At 50.3% G+C, this 21,114-nt stretch overlaps 2 protein-coding genes and 1 pseudogene across 2 annotated transcripts; 2 read left to right on the forward strand and 1 right to left on the reverse strand.

The window, feature by feature from the left end:
* The first annotated feature begins 4,672 nt into the window (after positions 1-4,672).
* LOC100898479 (phospholipid scramblase 1 pseudogene) lies at positions 4,673-5,714 on the forward strand (annotated as a pseudogene).
* A 218-nt stretch (positions 5,715-5,932) lies between these two features.
* Positions 5,933-12,505, reverse strand: LOC100898617 (endoribonuclease Dicer-like). The gene is made up of 4 exons (XM_003746779.2): positions 12,254-12,505; positions 10,981-12,065; positions 9,111-9,297; positions 5,933-8,981 (listed from the first exon to the last, which is right to left on the reverse strand). The coding sequence occupies exons 1-4, from the start codon at positions 12,503-12,505 to the stop codon at positions 6,165-6,167; spliced, it is 4,341 nt and encodes a 1,446-aa protein (XP_003746827.1). The 3' UTR covers positions 5,933-6,164.
* Positions 12,506-18,590: 6,085 nt separating this feature from the next.
* Positions 18,591-20,691, forward strand: LOC100898760 (P2X purinoceptor 4). The gene is made up of 7 exons (XM_003746780.2): positions 18,591-18,721; positions 19,004-19,187; positions 19,409-19,653; positions 19,735-19,824; positions 19,951-20,092; positions 20,191-20,469; positions 20,563-20,691. Exons 1-7 carry the CDS (start codon positions 18,591-18,593, stop codon positions 20,689-20,691), a joined length of 1,200 nt encoding a protein of 399 aa, XP_003746828.2.
* Positions 20,692-21,114: the final 423 nt, after the last annotated feature.

The following is a 21,114-nucleotide window of genomic DNA, read 5'->3' on the forward strand; positions in this document are numbered from 1 at the left end:
TGATTGATTGATTGGTCTGTCGATTGATTGATCGGTGGACTGACTGATTGACTGAATTATCGAATGAGATTGCGTCTAGGCTCTCGAAGTCTCGGCCGCCTCTCGATCACCACTTTCGGAACGAGCGCGCGACGATCGCTGACTCCCCCAATGGAGCTTCTCAGCTCCACAGAAAAGGTGAGCTCTTTCGATTTCCGCGCTCTGCCTCTTTGGAAACATATGCTCTTCAACTGCCACTCGAGAAAATGGCCTGAGTCATGCGGCCCATAGCCTCGTCTATTGAAGAACCCTCAGGCGGCAGGTCGCTGATAGGCTTTCCTCGATTCTCACGAAAAGAACCGAGTTTTTTCTCTCAAGTTTTGTGAGAACCACCCGAGCGGGTCAGGGAGCATGAGTTGGTCATCCGGAGGAATTCGTTCCTATTCCTTCATTCCATGTCGATTCCTCCGTTTCCGGAGTTTTTCATCCGATACCAGTCGGCATGAATTCACCACCACGACCTTCCCTCCGCTCCTCCATCCATCCATGCATGGACTCAGACAGGCGATTCTTGAAAGGGGCTCTCGTCATGAGCACCTACACTTCACGTATTTTACGGAGCGAATTCCGGAAAGAAACGAGATGAACCGGGCCAGCGGGAGAATCAGTTCAGGAAACAAAAAGAGCTCGATCCGCGAACTCGAAATCTCGAACCAGAGCTGGAGCCTGAAAGAATGGTCTACGAAAAATGAGCTTATCTGCGCACACCTCCGGGTCTGCGACGGCCGTATGCCGCTGACCGCTGAAGTTGGATAAGAAATCCGATCGAGAAGATGAGGAACGGGATGCCGGCTGGGGTGGAGGGATCCCGGTGTCGATACAAGTCGGAGTCCGCTGACAAGAGACGCCGGGGGGATGATGTGCGAGATCAGAGAAGCCTTTGCTGGTCCTCTTCCCACTGATGCTTCGTCGCCTTCGGTCGGTCGGTCGGTCTGTCGATCGATCGAGACATCAGCATGATCGCAACGATCGCTCTTTTCATCAATTTGACTATCCATCTGGGGAAGACAAGCCGAAAGGCAGAGCAGCCGAGCGAGCTTTGAACACAGTTACACATACACGATACAAACACAACGGAGAGACAAAAGCCTGTGAAGAAGTGTACGAATCTAGGAAAACAAAAAGATGGTCAGCTGCGGACGAAGGTTCCGAGTGTCGGATTCCGGACGCCCCTAGCGGATATACCGACACTCCCGCGCATTGATCGGAGCCATCGGCCAAAATTGGAGTCAAACAAGCAAACAAACTAACTAACTAACTGACTAAGGAAGACAACAAGAGAACCGGAAAGAAAGCGAGAGTACCAGGAATAAATATTATGCCGAGAGAGAAAGCGACTATGTGAGAAAGCGAGCGAGAGTTGAAAGGGAGTTGAGAGCAAAAAATGGTCTTTTTTCTACAGCGGAGGAATAATAATAAGGATAAGCGTACCCAACGTTAACGCTGTTATATCATCATTGTCATTCCATTGTCTCTTGGGCCTCGTTGGGAGCAGAGTCCGGACAGCGACCAGATACCTTCTGCCATCGACTCCTCTTAAACTTCAGCATTGATAAACCCACTCAACTCGTACGGAATTCTCGTTGTTGGCAAAGGCTTCGAAATATGTCCGTAAAATTCTAGGCTCCCTCGAATTATCCCTCAGAGGAATGAGTCGACCTCATTATCACCTATCGTCGTTCAGATGCGAGAGGGTCGGGGAACGAGATTCGAGAAAACAAGAACGAAAACGACAGTCACGACATCGCGACATGCGAGTCGACACTGACAGCACACTCCTCCCATGTTCAGGCTCCAAATCATTGAATGTCCGAACGGGAGTACGAATTCTCGGAATGACTTCGATGAAGAACAGTCGAGTCGGTCCACGTTTGGCCTGTATTGAAGTGGGGCAGAGGAGGACGGCTGGAAAACTCCGCTTCCCCAGCACCACGTCCCAGATCCTCACAGACGAGACGTAAGGGATGATGGACTTTTGAGCAAGATCTGTTAAGAGCAGAACTCTCAGCAAAAAAAAACTATTAATGGAATATCGTTGGAGTGGCAACGATGATATATAAGAATCGAAGATGAGAAGGATGGCCATGATGGTATTTCAACTTGATGATATTCTGAACGTTAATGATGATTAAATGAGGATTTAGCGTGTGGCGTGCGGTCTTCGAGGACACCATCCGCATGATGGAGAGACGAGGAAACTGATGAGAAAAAATGTCAATGATTCTGATACATGATTTTATGTGAGCACGAGGTAGTGACTACAACGATCTCCGGCTTCGAAAAAGAACTGTTATTCTGATGATGCGAAATGAAAAGAAAAGTTTACGTTACGCTTCTATCCATAATTTTGTGTTCTTTCTCCTCTCTACGGGTTCTTGGAACTTGCATTTTCGCTCCGAGCTCTCGTGAGTCGCTGAGTTGTAGCGCGGAAGTCGTCTCGTGTCGAGCCAATATTCTGATGCTATCATCTAGCATTCGATTCATGATGACTCGGCTATTCAAGGAGAGGTCGAACAGGAAGTCAATCGTCACTTCCTGCCTTGTTTTCGTCTTCTAGTATTTTTACCAGGACGCCGTGGAGTATTCACAATTTCCGGAGTATTTTCTGATGAATGATGGATGATCAGTAATCTATTAAGTCTAGGTCTATCTATTCATTGAGTCTATGAATGCGTGAATGAATAAATGGATGAGAGACGCATGGATGGGTGCTCGACGTAGAAATTCGAGCGAAGAGCTCTGAAGTTTCCCTATAATACGATGTCAAGAAATTGAGGAAGCCTTGCAAACCAATAAAGTGTTCCAAAATCACTGCGAGATGGCGAGCGGTGTTCTCGGAGACCGACGTTCTCTCAAACAACCGACCATTCATTATTACTACATAATGATAGTAATACAGAAAATCTGCTGAACTAAAATCGATATGTTGGATAATTTGAGATTCTGATAGAGATGAGGATGGACGTTAGCTGGATCAACTGTGGAAGAATGGATACAAAACGGGAAACAAACTGCTCCTTATCCATTATGAATAATAAGGACGATGCTGATAACGTCGATGATAAGTCATGCGAGAGTCGATGTTGTAATGATGAAAGGCTGCCGCTGAGAACTGAGAACTATGACGACCATGATCCTGACTAAGGTGATCTTGAGGTCTATATACATAACTATCTGACGATTGAATCGACTGACGGAGGAGCCATCTATCAATCCTTACCCCATATGTCTTATTATCCATCTTGAGAAATATCATTTTTCTTCTCGATCGTTCTTGGGACCGCGTATATAAAAACTTACATACGAAGATAGATATGATAATGATTACTACATACCAATATTGCTACCACAAACATGGGAGGTACGAGATGAGTGGGAGTCCAATACGACAGAGAGAGAGGTATACATACGACGCGACGGAGAGAAGCTCGAGAAATTTCGAGAATTTGCATGATGGGGAAGTGATGGAAAGGTGTAAGAAAGACGAAAACCCACTCGACTAAGAATGGAGAGGAGACGTGGGAAAACAAGTCGAATCAAATGACATGAGAGCACCCATCACTATATCCGATGAGATGATGACGATGACGGTGATGGAGACACCGTCAGAATGAGAGACATTGCAAACTTGCGACAGTCACACGTCTTTGGAAATCGAAATTCATGAGAGTAATTTCTGGGACGAATAAAGGATGAGAAAAAGCAATGGAAAAATGCCTCTTGAGAAAATGCTCTGAAGATAGCAGGGACGCGAATTTTTTCCACGGAAATTCCATTTTCCGTGGATCTTCCCCCACAAGAAGTGGAACGACTCGACTCACGTTTTCGAAATCAGATCTGACCTCACCCAAACAGAGCTTCTGATTTGATTCCCGGTAATTCAAGCCAGATGGACGGGAGGGTCTTGCAGAGCTACAAGGCAGACGTTCGTCGACGAATACGTCTATAAGATGTGCGAGTTATGTATTCCTTAGAGTTTAGGGTCTTGGCACCAGGTTCGAGAGACGAAGGGCGATAGTACTCGCATCCCGACTCCAGATTGAGGAATCCGTTGCATTCCGGTTGGGAGAAACAAACGACAAGTTCTCTCTCAGAGCGCCTTGTGACCGTCGAAACGGCGCGGCGTCGATCAGTCTGTATCGTACTCGATCCTTGCTGCAGACTTCCTCCCTCGCGGCCACGTCGTGGGCCACACAGCTCCATTTATCGAGAGAGTCGGGATCGAACATCATGCTAAGAACGAAAGGAGAGTGGTCGGCATTCATGGTAAGATAATGGAGTGCTCCCTCTCATTCTCGTTCCGAGGAAGCATTCGACACTCCTACACCGCGCGCTCCTTGCGCTTCCAATGTCTCCTCCGCTGACGTGGCGTCATCCTGAAGTCATTCAAGTCTCAGCATTCGGACGAACGATTCCGGAGTTGTTGGACGCTTCACAGAGTGATCTCATGAAACGGCAGTTTTCCCCGACGGTCCTCCTTTGGGTCTCGAATGAGACACGATAAGGAGGCTCCCTCCTCCGTGAAGCATTGAATTCAATCATACGGAGTCTCGATGGCCCCGATGACCTTGCGATTCCAGCCTCTGCGCTCAGCGATTGACGCGACGGTCATTTACTTCACAGCATCTCCGCCATGCCGAATCCGTACTCGGCACTTCCTCCTGCGCTTGAGTATCGGAGTGCGCTCGATCAGCTTGTGATCCGGCAGCATATCGAAGCGTCGGAGGCTCTCCTCGGATTCGAAACGAGTGACGGATACTCCATCTGTCACTCGATGGGACAACAGGCAATTAGAAAGCCCAGAATTCGAGTGGAGAAGGGAGTGTGTGGAGCCTCCGGGAGCACGGCTCATATCGGGCAGAAACTCCGAACTCTCTCGGCCATTGAGAGCACCGATTGCTGTACGCGGAATGTATGTGGACCGAGTCGTCCATTCGAGATGAAACTTGAAGATAATCGCGGTGACGAGGTCAGAGATCCTTGCGGTAGAACTCCCTCGACGTTTCACCACTCCAACGATGAATGACTCTCAAGATTGAAAGCATACCAGAGCTCCTAAGCTAGGTCTCGCTGAAGGTTTCGACGAGGTCGACTGATTACAGGTTCCCCTCAGATAGAGGTCTACTGACCCCTGCGGTGGTGTTCGTGCAGTTGTTCAGGTTTCCTCCAGAAGATCGAGGTCGCCGCACCAGCGAGCAGCATTATCGGCTACGTTCACTAAGAATGGTCGTTACGGGTTTCTGAGTTGAGCGTTCACGATTATCAGGAACGCGTTCAGTTTCGAGTTGACGGACCCATCTGTACCTTCAACCCTCGCGGCGATGTCGAATTCGATATCGTTCACGAGGACACGTATCAGAAAATCGGAAGGATTTCCAAACAAAGGTCCGGTCTCCTCCGTGAAATGTTCAGACTTCGACACTTTCGGCATTTCGCTCCCAATCAGCCTAGATGTTCACCTGAAAACACTCCTGATCCGTGCGGCTGTTTTCGTATACTTCATTTTCTTCGAAGACGAAGCCGGCAAATCGCTAGTCGGCTTATTACAAGGAGGGAATAACCTCGCCCCATCGTTTCCGCGTCTTTCCAAAAGCTCACTTGCTCCTCAATTATTCAAACATTTCTTGCCTCCTGACGCTATACGACACCAGTTTAGTTTCTCTATTCCCCACTGATGGAACAGCGTCGAGCGCCTCGCTCCGACAGCTAATGAAGAGCTTCGGAGCAAAAGAGCCCTAGGTGAAAGCGAAAAAAGGAGTATGACCAACAAAGCCTCTTTATTCACGGTAGAAAAGTTTCTGTTGCGTTCATCACAGAGGGGAATCCATCGCTTCCGGGAGTGGAATTCCGGTCCTCATTCCTCTCACAACCATTATGCCGACTTCCTAATCTGTATTACGAATTTCCTCTTCATGAAGGGATACTCGAGAGGATTGGGCTCCCGTGACGAGAACCTCCGATCGGAAGTGTCTCTCATGGAAGACGAGAAATGATCCCCAGCATTCCGGTAGCATCCGTAGGAGACTAGGAAGATCGAGATGATGAGAATAAAACACCATGTGACAACCAGGCTCCGGAAGGATGGCTGCGGAGAGCCTGCCGAGGCGCCTGTCCAAGGGCGGATGTCATCCGAGATTCAGCTCTTTCGCGACCCGATCGGCCAAATTCATCTTGTCGCCGACTTCCTTAGCTTCCGTCGAAAACGCTCGGAGAGCGATTTTCGCCAAGAGCAACTTCGCGATTTTCTTTTTTCTGGAGACCGCGCTGAAATTCCGTCCTGCAACGGTGAGCGTCATCTCGATTCGTTTGTCCTCGCGTATGATCGCTTTACTGTATTCGCACCCCGACGGAAACATCTCTTCTAGCACGGCGATGGGATTCCGAGGATTGTCCTTGAGGGTCTCAAGGAGGACTCGATCGCCCATCAGTCCCCTGAACACATCCCACGTCCTCGAGAAGTCTTGATTAGAATCGATGAAAACGGCACCGATGAGGCTTTCCATGAGATCACCGAAAGGTTTCGGAGCATCGACCAGATCAGCATCTTCGGTCTCGTCGTCCCCTATGAACGAATCACAGGGCCGACCTATTTCGACTGCCTCGGTGTAACTCGTCATCATTCGAAACAGCAGCGGAGAACGATGCAGCAAGCATCGGGAAAGCCCGGCTTTGGTCACGATTTGTGCGAATTGATTGTTGCATACAAGAGCCGAGCGAACAGAAGTCAATTGACCGGGTCCGAGGTGAGGATCGTTAGTGAAGATGAAGCATGACACTAGGTAGTCGATTACGGCATCGCCAAGGAATTCTAGCCTCTCATATGAATGCGTGACTCTGTTGTTATAGGATTGATGAGTTATGGCCTCAAGGAGGTATAAACGATTTTTGAACCGGTACCCTAAAATACTCTCCACCCTGCTCATCACATCATTGTGTCGCCTGATCGAAATATAATCATGATTCCCCCCAACAACGGGGTCGTAAGAGAGATCGAACCTGGAGAGGAAGGATCCCGAATCCGAATCGCTTAGAGAGAGACCCAAATACCGGAGGAATTCGAGTGCCCCGATCGGTCCTGATCTCTCGAGGTACACGCCGATCATCGCTTCAACGGAGTCCGCGCAAATTTTGCTCTTATATACCTGCAGCTGCAATTTGTTCCCCTCTCTTGAAATCATTCCCGGTACACGGAACGATTCCCGGGCGGAGAATATTCGACTCTCAACAGCTTCGTGGATTTTTTTGGGAACGGCGAGCTTCAGTAGATTCATGTTGGAGATCAGTCGGCATCTCTCTGCGGTCAGCGTGCCCTCGTCCGGAAGATCCTCTCGCGGGAAAAGATGGAGTGTGACCGCGATTTTCAGGAACGAATCACCCAGAACTTCGAAACGCTCAGAGTTCACGACGTCTTGAGCTGATGAGGGCGTCAGAGCGGTCAGGATATCCGCCGGGGAAGGTCCCGGCGAATTCTCGACTTCTTTGATGAACTTGAGCTCTGACGACGAAAATTTCGGGCTTACGAGTTCTGCTCCGCGAGAAGCGTCCTCGAGCATGGGCGGCCATCTCTGCGATGGATTGTAGCCGATACCCGTCTCGACTATTTTTTGCCTGTAGTGCTCAGCGATCAGCAACCGGTTCAAACGATGGGTACAGGTAAGAATCGTCCGTGCTTTACTCCATTGCGGGGCGCTGAGGAATTCCACTTCGAAGAACTCCAGAGGCACAGCCCAGAGCGCCCTCTCCTCGTCACTTGTTTGTTCTTTGAATTTGGTTTTAACCTTGTAGACATCCCGACAGAAATCGAGATTCTTCGGGATGCCCTCCAAAGTGAGCTTACGCCCCTCCTCGGTGTTCAATATCTCCCTTACGAAATAGCTGCATACTTCGCTCTCCTCCGTTCTCTTCCGAGAAACTACGGCGTTGATGCTGAACATCTGTTTTTCTTCGAAAGCTATGCTTCTGAGCAAGTCGATGTCGATGGTTTCGTGTTTCACAGGAACGAAGGCGGGGGCGGAATCGGAGTCGCATTCGAAATTCGATAGCCGACACACTCTCTTAAGGAGGTACGCGTGGAACTTGGTGCACAATTCCCATAGCTCTCGCGTCACCGTGACGTCAACTATTGTGTCGATGCGAACGATTTCGCGACCGTTGCGGGTGAAAATCGGGAAATCAGGTAAAGAAAATGCACAACCAGAGGCGAATGTGAGCAGACCGAAGCAAAGAGCTTCCTCTTCCGGGCGAAAGGTCCGCATGTGCGAATGGTCGTCGTTCAACGGGATCTCCAAGCGATTCCGGAAAACGTAGATCGATGCTCCCGCGGGCAGCGGCGGAAGCTTACCGGAATCCAACTCCCGGGACATGGCTCGTTCGCATTTGATGCTTGATTTCTGCTGGATTGTGTGACCTCCAAATAAGCTTTTCACTTCGTCCGATACTTGATCATCTGTCCATGTGTAGACGCCTGGTTTGGGGCGTTTGCGCGGGACTAGATTCTCGGTCAACTCGTCCAGTTCGTATAGGCGCTTGCAAGTTGCGAGAGCGGCCGACACCCGAGACTTTGGTTTGCTCGGCAACCACTTCCCATAAACTTCTTCCGGGTACAGCTTTGACGCCTTCGGCAGCAGAATGCTGCACCGCGACTCCACTTCATTCTGATTTTTAGACGGCCGACTATGATAAGAAATCAGCGGTCGCATAACTTGAAATCTGTCGTTTCCGAGCGTGTCGCAGTACCATTGGAGCACACTGCGGGCTGACTGGGCGGTGATGATGGCCGAGTTCAAAGGATCTTCTGGATTCGCGTATATTGTCGGAAGATCTGGGTCACCCTCCAGAGCGAGCTCTACATCGCTTTCACACATCACGTCCATATCGTGCTCCTGACAGTACCGCGTGATGATCTGTTCGGTCACTTTAAAGTCTCCGATATCGGAATTCACCTGAGGATATTCGTGGATATAATCAGCGGTGTTCGTGGGGGGAGAGGGGGAAGTCGGATTTCGTAAATTGAACATCGACCCGCGGGACGGAGGAGTGGGAAATCTCAAGCCATACTCGAGGAACCTCACCTTTGCTGCGCTCGTCGCCGCTACGAGTATTGCATATATCGACGGCTTCGCTCGAGCTCGCCCGCGACCCTGAACGTAGCTCCTAAAATTCATGTCTCCATTCATGCGCACAATTAGGTTGCATTGAGGTACATCCACTCCCTCTTCGATCACGGAGGTAGCGACCAACACATTGTGAACTCCAGTTCTGGAAAGGACAATATGTTTGAAGCATCAATGCCTTTCTCTGAAAGGGAACATTACGAACTGCCCCACGCCGATTTTTCTGAAACTTTGCCCAAATAATAGTCCCACCGAGAGATGAAGAACCCGCACCATGCGAGCTGCCAACGCTCGATAGGGACAGAATGAATCCGAGGTGTATTTCCAGGGTTTTTCACCGTATAAGGGTGTTTTTTCGAAGAAGAGATTCAAGAATGATGCCTGATTATTCGGAAAACAGAAATTCTCGTGTTTGAAAAGCGCGCCACAGAGCGACAGTCCGAGCGGATTCGGGAGAACTTCGTTGTCTTCACACGAAACGTCTGCGCTCCAAGAATCGCACCGGTTTCCGCGCGAGTCGCATAGATCGCAGTTTGAGCCGTTCTGGATTGCTCCAATGATCTCAGCAATGTCAGTGTCCGCGAAATCGTTGTTAATTCTGCTTCGAAGACACTTGAATGCCTTGAGTCTGAACGAGAGTGCCGGCGACGATGCGGAACCCAGTACCGTCAAGTTGGCTGAGAACATCCTCAGTTCAGTGAAAGGTTTCGAGAATCAAGGCGAAGCCACAGTGGGTGAGATTGACGAACTCCGAGTCGAGCTATGACGGAGAAGAGTATGATCTCGTCTCCGAAGACGTATACGATGCCGTTCCGAACGACCTGTTCTCGTACGACTACATCTGCAAGGTGCTCGACTTCATTGACCAACACAGGAGGTACTCGCTCGCTTCGATTCAACATACATTCAGGAGGGTCAGGGACAGGGATTATATCCGACGATTCAAGCAGTACAGGGAGCACCTCGGCACGCTCCGCGAACGTTATGTGAAGGTCGCACGGTATTGTAAGGAATCGTTTGATTCCGCCCGCGCGCATGGCCTGATCTTCGTCGTGCATGACAGAACGTTGAGGATATGGGCGCTCACTAAAGCTAGGGAGCTCGGGCTGACAGAGTTCACTGCTAGTCCTTCTTGGAAACGATGTTCTCCGGTTGCAGTCCTTGATATTCAATCAGGTTTGTCATCCGCAATTCCGACCGATGTGGCTGTGTGTCCGGCCCAGAAGCGGTTTCGATGCCCCACGGATAGAATTTCCGAGCCTGGCAGAGATGCTCTCCGATGTGAACGAAGCGTGTTCATCGGCGAGCTGTTCGCGGTGGCCGTTCATAATCTGTGGCTGTTGTAAAAAGACACTATGTGTCAAGTGTTTCTATGTCGATTATCATTTCTGCAACGAAAATGCGCAATGAATATATGGTCGTTCTATTGCCCGGGAGCCGGGAGGTCCTGTCGGCTTCCTTTTTCTTGGGCAGAGTGCTTTCCAAATTATCTGGCATCATTCTTGACTCTCTTCTTCGAAAAAACACCCTTATACGGTGAAAAACCCCGGAAATACACCTCGGATTCATTCGGTCCCTATCGAGCGTTGGCAGCTCGCATGGTGAGGGTTCTTCATCTCTCGGTGGGACAGTTATTTGGGCAAAGTTTCAGAAAAGTCGGCGTGGGGCAGTTCGTAATGTTCCCCTTTTGAGATTCGAAGAGACGGGAAAATTTTCAGGTCGCCTCCGTGTCCATCTGGCGGCCGGAAACTCATCGGGAAGCTCATTCCGACCATCCAGGCTTCTAATACCCTTTTCTTTCACGAAGAAGGAAACTGCAAATACTAACCTGAAATTTTCCAACGTGGAGCCTTCGTTTTCCACGAAGCCTTCGTCGGCGAAATCGACTATCTTCGTCTCTTCGCATTTGAGAGACGAATTCCCCGCTCCCATGACGAAGCCCGGCCTGATGAAGCCGAAGCGCTGAGGATGTTTCCGGGATAACGTGGTCAATACGCACCAGAGGGCGAAGACGGTGTACCTCTCCCGGGCGAAAACCACGCAGCACAGCTCCCTTCCGCAGTCCCGAAACGTCTCGAAGATGTTGAGCAATCTCCGGAGCTTGGGTGGTACCGAGAATTCGAGATCGTCGGCCGGGATCGTATCGGCGGCTCCAGGATCCGGGCAGAGGACATAATACGGATTTCGCATCTCCCCCTCGCGGATACGCTGCAAGCACGCTGTGGACCGTTCGCGAGCAGTTTCGATCTCCAGAAGTAACGCACGCAGTCCGTCCAGACGTGATTTGTCAGCAAGACTCACGTTCAGGAGATGTTGAACGGCTTTCAGCCTATGCTCCAGTGATTTCATTGCTCCGTGGGGACCCACTTCGATGAGCATCGTTTTCATTTTAGCGCTAAAGTTTCCAACTTCGGGAGACGCGGCAGCAGCGAATGCGACGACAGCATCACTTTCTTGGTATTCGACGATCATCTCTCTGGGCTTTGTCCCAAAGTTCATCGCACTCATTGACGTGGCCAATGTCGAATCCAGACGAGAACACAGACCGCGAATCTCGGACCTGACCTGGGTCGTCTTGACTTTCTTGTTCAGGACGGACGCTGTCAAGCCCAGAATTCGAGGACGCTTCTCGGGGCCCATCTTGACGTAGTGATTCTGCATGATTTGAACGTAACAGGACTGCCCAGTTGCCGCATGGCATTCGTCGAAGACCATCAGATTGATTTGGTCTAGATTGATGAAGTTTTGATTCAAAATATTCGAGAAGACCTGCGGAACCATCACCAGGACGTTGTTTTTCTCGATCTCCCTGCGCCATTCAGACTCCTGCCAATTATCCACGGTGTCCCCACCGAAATAACAGCCGACTTCAGCGTCCACGTGTATCTTGATGACAGCGGCTTGCTGCTTGACCTGCGGTAGGAAATTTTCCCTGTCAGTTGAGCATACGGACGGGCTTCGAGAATGTCGAAAGATTCATTCCGATTCCATGACACATATTCCCCCGATCCGGATTGTATGCGCGTGCATCGAAAGGATATCATAGCACGAGTCGTTCGACACTTGATCGCGCATCTCGAATCGCGGATTGTTCTACTCACCAACGGTACAGTCGGAGCTAAGAACACTGATCTCCTATTCCCCCCGTCAGGCCGGGTCTCATACAATAGTTCTTTAATGAGAAGTACTGAGACGAAAGTCTTCCCCGTACCAGTCCCGAGACAGATGATGATATTCCTTTCCACCGCTTTGAGGAGAAGTTCGATCTGGTAATCACGGGCTGGGAACTTCCCCGCATGTTCGGATTCCTCGTCTTCCGGCCTGCCTCCATTCTTCGCATCGGGAGCCGACATCGCTGCCGGGTTATCCCCTTGCTTCTCCACACTCTGTCCTCTCAGCGTTACCGAGACCAACCTATCCGATCTCCGCGTGAGTCATCTGTTTACGGGATTGGACCGTAGGAGGAGCTAGCCTCACTGGAGGCATCTCGGACGCCGCGGTCAGACCGGATCATTCCAATTTATCCCTGAGCCGTTGGATCCCGGACCAGAGGGGCACAGACAAGGCTTCTCTCAATCCATGCTTGGCAGTAGAACCCAAATTCTTCAGGGGCAGATAATTGGTGGAATGCTGCACAGATGTTCTTGCGGAGACTACCCATTCGAATCGGCCATAGAAAGAGAAGATTCGCACCCTCTCCAGTCGTCTGCTAAATCAAAACAAGGGACGTCAAAATTGCAGCCTCGTCTCGAGGCTCGATAATCAATCCTGTCAACGAGACACCGTCCCTGCCGGGGAGGCACATCGCGATGCCAACTGCCAGAACTATCTGGAGGATCGACAGGTGTTTGTCTGGGATGGCGCACGGCCCCGGATATCGGACACCATCATTCTGATGTTTTTTCATGAGCTTCCCCTCCTCTCTAGATCCCTTACCCCCGGCAGCGAGTTTCCGGAACATCGCGCCGCGCAGGCAAACCTCTGCCATTCATTCCCCCGGAATGAAATGCACCTCAAGGGGTCGCTGAGCGCCGCGGCTCGAATTTTGCGGCAGCCGCCGCTCCGCCACCGACCTCTATACTCCGCCGCCGGGGCCCTGGTAAGACGGACGAAGGCGCGGCCCACCCGAGCACTCAATCGCCATAAGTCATGGTGGGAAGACGCGGGAAAATCTCAGAACCTTTACGCTGAGCTGACATTGGGATGCAGATCCACAGGGTGCGAATACGGCGGAAGGCTCCGGAGCAGGGAGCTCGACCCATAATTTCGTGGTCACCGAGAGAGATCATCGTCCGCACTTGAAGTTGAAAAAAAATTTCGATGGTCCTATGATATTCTACCTGCTTGAAAGCGGAGACGCGACGGGAAGAATTGTGATCATCCTCCTCACCTATCTCGCGGTGCGCCATAGATCCATCGGTACGCCGAAGATATAATAGGTGCGGCGCCGGCCGCCGTGGCCCCTATCTCTGCCCGCGCGCCGCCGCAAAAGATCCCTAGACGACGAAATCAAGCTCAAAGGATGAGCATCCTCCGAGAAGCGCATCGATGGGGTGGTATGCTCTATGGGCATTTCATTAGCATCCGAGAGAGTCAGAGCCCGTTCACCATCCATGATCGCTCTAGCTCGTCTCTTTGCTATGTGGAAGTCCGACTTCTGATAGAGCCCGGGGTCATAGCTTGATTTGTTAATTTGTGGTGATCTTTCTGCATGATACGGGCATGCTGCAGCATCCTGGACTCCGACAGTGGCGTGGGTCTGTCCTAAGGCCACTGAGGACTTTCCGCGAAGGAATCGATCATTAAGGTCAAAACAAGCTTGGAATGGATCGATTACAGTTTCGGAGCGGAGCGTCGAAAGATCAATTCAGAGGCGTAGAAGCTTTGGATTCGGAAGTATTTAATCGATCACCGTTTTCGGTCACAATAACGAGTCTCACCGATCTCACCGGTCTCGGAGAAAGCTGTGATTTCTGATTTCGGGCCCCCTATTCCAGAAGTTCGAGGACCTTGAGTCATGTACGGAGCTCTAGTCTGAGATTCTCCCGAAAACCTTGAACGAGCGTGTGAAAAAGTCTCTCGTTTATTTGACCCATTGACGCGTGAGGCCGAGGAAGAATAAAGGGCTCGAATTCTGAAGCGAAATTTCGAAACATTCAAGACGGGTTCGTGGTAGTCCTCGACGTTTCGTATTCCTCTCGACACACTGGATGAAACAATCGGCAGGACCAGGGGAGGGATTAAGAGCTCGGTATGACGAAACACCGATCATAGAGTGAAGAGACTCTGATTCCTGAAAGTCTCGAAATAACCTGAAGCGCACTATTCGGAGAGGGTACCTGGGTCAAAGATCTTTGCGATCGACAGAGCTTTCAGACCCAGGGTTCCGAAGCAGAGCGCAATGCGTTAGACATTCGGGTCCCTGCTCTTTTCATGGACCTACCCTATTCTGAGTTCATCGGAAATCGCAAGCTGTTTCTTTCAGCAAGCGTTCCGTGATGACCCGATTCCTAGTGTCTCCTGCCGTATGGAAATGGCTTGTAAATGACCTGAATGATTCGTCATCGCTCGGAAATACCCCAGAACCTTCGATGTCCGGCAACCTGGGATCGAAATCTGGCGTTTGACGGATTCCTGAGCGATCACTTGGCGAATGCCATGGGGACATGCCCGCATGTTCGAGCAGAACGCATACTCTGCATGAGAAGCATGTCCCTGGCGACGACGTCAGGAGAATGCTTATTCAGCCCATTTCAAGCATTCATGCATTCATTCTCGCAAAGGCTGAGACGTCGTGGGGCACTTTCGCACATTGTCGGAAAAAAAAGATCGGGGATTCTCTTGCGTGATTTCGGCGGCGGCTTCTTCCGTCTAGGAGGGAAGTAACTGCACGTTCTGTAAAAAAACGATTCCGGCAACTCAACGCGCTCAGCATACGCGGGGTACAATACACAGATGGGTGGAGAGCGAAGCAAGCTCATCAGGAGCAGAATCCCGTTTTGAAGCACCTGGAAGAAAGTCGCAATTCAGTCTTGAGCCCCGTGATGCTCTCGTGTCAGCCGGGGTAGCGCTACATAAATCAGAAGACTTGAAATGGCGTATATTCTTTCAGGAATATTCCTACCAGACAATCCCATCCTCACTGACGTCAAGGCTCAACTTGATCACATGCGTGCACGAGCAAAAAATTCAGCTCATTCGTAATCGCGTCGCGAGTAAGACATCTGGGTTTCAGTCGTTGAAACGACCGATGTGACGGGACATGCCTTGGCTCATGTCATGATTGGCACTCTTGGAGCATCGGAAAGCCAGTCCGTCCCATACCACGCCGAAAATCTTGGGAAGACGAATAGTTCGACAATAGCACAGGTTTTCATCACTGCCACTCTGCTGTGGCCGAGCGGAATTGAGCACGAACGAACACTCCCCCTGGTGGCAGAGGCCGCTGCACGTACATATGAAGAAAGCAGCTGGAGTTTTGAGAGTCATCTTTCCAAAACTGCTCCATATTTTCTGTGCGGCTCAGGCCCTCCGGCGAGTGGCAGAGGAAATACGTATATTGCCCCCGGATGTAGACAAGCTCGTCTCGAACGGAAAAAAACTCAACAAGGCTGCTTCCAGAAAGACGAACGCATGCCAGGAATCCCCTTACAACCTCAACCGGTTTTGACGAGGTGGGGTACATGGATAAATGCCGCCTGTTCCTACGCCAAGCCGCTTCTTCGCTCAGTTTCCAGAGGTCGTGAGTGAGTTTGATGAGAATGTCGCAGCGAGCATCCTTTTGGTCAAAGAGCTGATTGCCCAGCCTCCTTCAAAGCAGGATTCCGCTTTCCTTTGAGTCAGCGAATATCGCATGGCTGTCCTAGGGAATCGAGCGTCTCGAGGGGCATTAGCTATTTTGACTCCGGCAGTCGATATCTTCGTCGGAGCGATCGAGCGACTCAATAGACTTCATTCCGGGTCGTGTCTAGAATCACATTGGTTACTGGACAACTCGGCGTCGCTCGAGCAGACGCTGCACCATTTCCTCTCATCAGTCATTTCCCGCTTTCGAAGTCTTCAATCATGCTCTCTAGTGGCTGACACGATGCAGGATGACTCCTCTTATCCTCCAACGATGTAGCACATAGGGCTTGTCTCACCGGTTTTCGGGGCTCATCAAGAACGCTCATACTGCTCATCCCGCACATTTTTCAGCGCTTGAGCATACGGGCTCCATCTATCTATCTATATCTATCTATATACATAAAAATGGAAGTCCACAAAATCGTTGTGTCGTATGGACTCAGTTAATATTGAAAACATACTCTAGATATTTTAAGAGGACCTTCAGAAGTTTCCCTGGTACCCCCCCGGCACACGAGATCGACGATTCCGCTTCTAGATTTTAAACATTCAACGATTTTACGTGATTTTTGCCTACTTCGTTGTTATTGCCTACTTCTGATTGAGTTTATCGGAACAGAAGATTGTTTTCAGGCTCCTTTGGAACGGGTGGAAGACAAGACGGTCTTCTGGAGCCCACTTCTGGGTGGGGAATCATTTTAAGAATAGTTTCATCAGTGCGGGCTGGTAACGGTTATCAGTTGTCCTCAGAGCAGGGGAAAATCTTCCTTAAGTTATTTCTTCTTCTTCTTCCTCCATTCTTGATTAGGAGGCCGACGAGGACAATAATCAAAAACGGGAGGCCAGGAGGAGAGTAGGGGAGGAGTGAAGAATGGAAGAAACATATATGGGGAACGAGAGGAATGAGAAATAGTAGGAGATCCGAGAGCAGAGGAAGAACGAGGAAGAAGGACCAAAGAGCCTAAGAAGAGGCACGGGAAGGAAGTACCAACGAGGTAAAAAAGATAAAGAAGAGAAAAATGACAGGGACGGAAAAATAGCAGAAATTCAGGGAGAGGGAGCGGGAACAGGTATCGAGAAGTGATTGGAATGTGTGAGACAGGGGGGAGTGAGAACGGGAAAAGAGGAGGCAAACGCTTACGATATCATGAGAAACGGGAGCAGAGGAGGGGATTAAAACGTGGATAGAAAATTGGAGAGATATGGGAAATGAGAAAAGGGTGTAACGGGAGGATGGGGACATCTGAGAGTAGACGAGTAGCGGGGCAAATACGCGAAGGGACGGGGAAAACAAGGGAAAAGTATGAAATGATAGAAACGGACGAAGTGTGGGGGAGTACAGAGTGACTCGGAAAAGAAGCACACGACAGAGGGGAGAGGAGGGTAAGTGGAAGAAGAGGGACTGAGCAGACAATTGGGAGAATTGAGGAGATCCGGGAGGAGAATAGAAACGAGGAAATGAGAGTGACGGGAGCCAAAACTGAGAGCAGCAGAGAAACGGGAAGAATCGGGGTAGTGGAGAAAAGGGGAAAGCCGGGGGAAACAAGGGAAACGAGGAGGAGAAAGAAAATGGGGAAATATCTGATCCAGGCGGAGAGAGGGGGGACACGAAGGTGAGAATAGTGTGAAAGAAGGAGAGATCGAAGTATAAGAGGGGGAACGGGAAGACGAGAGGATCGGGGGGTGGCGGATAGACGGTTGAGCGAGGAAAGTAAGGAGGAGAAGGGAGGACACAGGGAAGTAAGGGAAGATGTGAAAAAGTCAAGGGTTAGTGAAGGAAGAGAACCAATTCTGAAGAGCAAACGAGAGGGAGCCTGAAGGGCGACCGGGAGACGAATAGAGGAGGGAATGTGTGGAGCAGCGGGAAAAAAACAGAAATCGTGACCGCGAAATTAGGTACGGGTAGAGATCAGAGGTTCTGGAGCAGAGAGAAGAAACTCGGATACTAAGGGACAAGAATCGAGGAAGAGGAAGTTCTATTGAAGCGAAGAGACGAGCTGGGAATACCCAGATCTTGACAACGCCACTGATTTCTAGATTTTGTTCGTCACGATCTTAGAATAAACATTCATATAGATACAATGTAAGCCGCAGCGCAGCGCGGCCGGGCACGCTAGTCTATCATAAATCAGTATTCCGGTCTCCATCTTCTCAAAAAAACCCACACCTCTTGATCCTTCAGATAGCTCCAGGGGTCGGCGTCCGGATGTGTCGCCACGGCAGGGTCGGAGTCTCGTTGACATAATCGAGTTATCGAGCCTCGGAACTTTGAAATACTCCCAGGCTCGTTTGAAGGTATTCCACTCCCCCCGTGAAATTCCAAGCACCCAGAGTTCTCCACCAACTAGTTTCTCAGAACTCGACAAATGGCAAGTTTCTCCCGCTGTTACCTTTATTCTCTTTTGCTGGATGTCTGCTTGACTGTTTACCCTGCAATTCGAACAGCACGCGCGCGGCAGCTTTCCACCATAGATGTTCCGTATGGCCTCTGACCTCTCTCTGAATCTCTATTAGACAGAGACGAGACCGCGGTCGTGCCGGGGCCAAATGAGCGGGAATTCGATGCCGAACATTTTCGCCGGTGAGGATCGAATGAGTTTGTCGCGGAAGGTCTGCGACGCGTTGTTCGACTATCAGACGCTCAAGATCGTGAATATCGGCGACAAGAAAATCGGTCTGCTGCACAGAATCATCCAACTGCTCATACTCGGATACATTCTCGGGTGAGGAACTCGTGTCCCGGTAGCGCGCGACGAGCGGTCGGTCCTGTTTGTCGCTTGACTCGCGTGTGTCGACTTCTCCGAATGAATAACACCGAGAGAAACATCGTCGCTATCAGTGACCCATGAATTGTGCAGCACTCGATTGCATTTTTCGCTCCTCCGGATGGCTTCGGAAGCTTGTCCACTATCTCTATCGGTCGAGAGCTGGAATTCTCCAGCTAGACGAATCCTCTTGCTATGGCCTCTGGCCTCTGACCTCACGATTCCTCATGTGCCTTTCAGTTTTGTCATCATCTTCAAGAGAGGCTATCAACAATTCAGCACGTATAACTCCGTCACGACAGCCAAAGTAAAGGGTGTGGTTTCAACTCTCGACTATCGTGATGAAGATTTCGTCAAATCCGTGGCTTATCCAGCAGCTTATCGACGGATTTGGGATGTATCCGATCTGGTTGTGCCCCCGAGCGTAAGTGAATGAACGAACTGAGCTGACGACTCTTTCCGAACAAATCTCGTATGCCCGCGGGTGCACGCCATCTTTTCGGTAAATTGGCTGATGATTGACCACTCTTGCTGTCGTTGGGAACCCCGCCGAGATCCAGACCCACCCGAGCGGGTCCGGAAGTTATTGCACCAGCGAGATCGATGCCTTAGAAACTCATCAATATATTTTCGGTTGAATTGAAGGAACCAGACGCGTTCTTCGTTACAACGAACCTTATAATCACTGAACAAGTGACAGCCCGTTGCCCCGAGGAGTTGATGAAAGATTCGACCTGCGAATCCGATTCGGACTGTGAAGATGGACGCACTCTTCTGCTGGGTCACGGATCACAGACGGGGTCCTGTGTCGCCGCAGATCATCCGACAGCTCATCAAGGCGTTTGTGAAATTCGGGGTTGGTGTCCTGTTGAGTACGACGAAGGACCTCTGTAGGTGTCGAATGTTTTTCCAAGCGCCTATTTCTTTTCTCGACTTCCAAGCATTGACGGGAGAGGTTCCCTTCCTTCCAGCAAAGGTAACCAAGCTCTGCTCAGTGGGGTTCAGAACTTCACGGTACTTCTGAAGAACTATATTGAATTCCCTACGTTCCGATTGAAACTGTGAGTCGAACGCGATGGAATTCCCGACTTCCTCCGGCTCTCAGCGAGCTTGTGGAAATTCGTTCCACATGTAGATTGTGGGAAAGCATGGTCATCCGGGATATCAATGATCTTCGCCAACTTCAGGCGGAACATCGCCGACAGCCAGAACCGGTCTTATCTGCAAACATGTGTTTACAACCCGGACACGCATCCGCATTGTCCGAAGTTCCGTCTGGGCGATATCATCAATGCCACTGGACATACGTTTAATAGCATTGCAGCAAAGGTGAGCTGTTTGCGTCTAGAACTCGTCTGCGATTCGTCGATACTCGATTTTCACCTCGAGAATCGAGATCATTGATCCGTTGCGCTCTTCTCGCGCAGGGCGGAGTGGTCCACATCGTGATCACCTGGAATTGCAATTTCGATCGACATATCAGATACTGCGTTCCGCGCTACGACTTCAGTCGGATCGATGACAGTCGCGCGCAGCTGGGCAGAGGCTGGAACTTTCGACATTCTCATTATCACAATGCTACGCAAAGGACGCTCTTCAAAGCGTATGGTATAACGTTCCGCGTAGCGGTCTCTGCCAGAGGCGGAAAGCTCAATCTCTTGCCATTGGCCATCAACATAGGTTCGGGACTCGGCCTCTTAGCCGTGGTAAGCGGGGCAACGACGCGTCATCTCGTCAACAGTGTTTCCTTGACAAAATACTCGTCATCGCCTACTCATAACCGGGCAATTGTCTCGCAGGCTAAGGTCGTCTGCGACTTCGTGGTGCTCTACTGCCATAGCAATCGGGAGCTCTATAAACAGCATAAGGTGCGCTTCGTTGAAAAGGGAGGACGGAAACGCCGGGCAACTATCAGCATCACCGTTTAGTTCCCGGAACGCCATCACCAGACAGGCTTCGAGCATCTCACGCTCTCGATCGGAAGGATCTGCCACGGAAGAAATGCTCAAGGGTGATCAAGTGATTCTCACAAGCATCGACGGAAGCATATGACATATTTCCCCGACCTCTCTACCCGAAATCACCGACCTCCCTAGCTCAAAGAAAGACTCAAATTAGGACAGTCATTCAGGGCGGAAAGTTGCAACGATGGGGTAGTTCAGGGTCACCAGCGGGGCATTTGCTAGGGGCCTCCCTTAATCTGCTTCTATTCTCGGAACGTGACTCACGAATATCCCGAGTAGTGCGGATATCGGGACCACACTCTTCGGAAACCCGCATCAGGTATTCTTGTTATCAATGTCGGTAAGCATACGGAGGTACGAAATGCAACGATATCAAGATGTATTATT

The sequence above is a fragment of the Galendromus occidentalis genome, unplaced genomic scaffold, assembly GCF_000255335.2.
Source record: "Galendromus occidentalis unplaced genomic scaffold, Mocc_1.1 scf7180000077501, whole genome shotgun sequence".
Taxonomy (NCBI): Eukaryota; Metazoa; Arthropoda; class Arachnida; order Mesostigmata; family Phytoseiidae; genus Galendromus; species Galendromus occidentalis.

What these genes read in the sequence shown, in the direction of transcription:
- LOC100898760 (XM_003746780.2), top strand. Translation starts at nt 18,591, where the DNA reads ATGAGTTTGTCGCGGAAGGTCTGCGACGCGTTGTTCGACTATCAGACG. An exon ending in CCTACGTTCCGATTGAAACT is followed by an intron (nt 19,825 to 19,950) that starts GTGAGTCGAACG and finishes CGCCAACTTCAG; the next exon opens with GCGGAACATCGCCGACAGCC. An exon ending in TTAATAGCATTGCAGCAAAG is followed by an intron (nt 20,093 to 20,190) that starts GTGAGCTGTTTG and finishes CTTCTCGCGCAG; the next exon opens with GGCGGAGTGGTCCACATCGT.
- LOC100898617 (XM_003746779.2), bottom strand. Translation starts at nt 12,505, where the DNA reads ATGTCGGCTCCCGATGCGAAGAATGGAGGCAGGCCGGAAGACGAGGAA. An exon ending in TCCACGTTGGAAAATTTCAG is followed by an intron (nt 9,298 to 10,980) that starts GTTAGTATTTGC and finishes TGTCCTTTCCAG; the next exon opens with AACTGGAGTTCACAATGTGT. An exon ending in CGGCGACGAGCGCAGCAAAG is followed by an intron (nt 8,982 to 9,110) that starts GTGAGGTTCCTC and finishes GAATATCCTCAG; the next exon opens with GTGAATTCCGATATCGGAGA.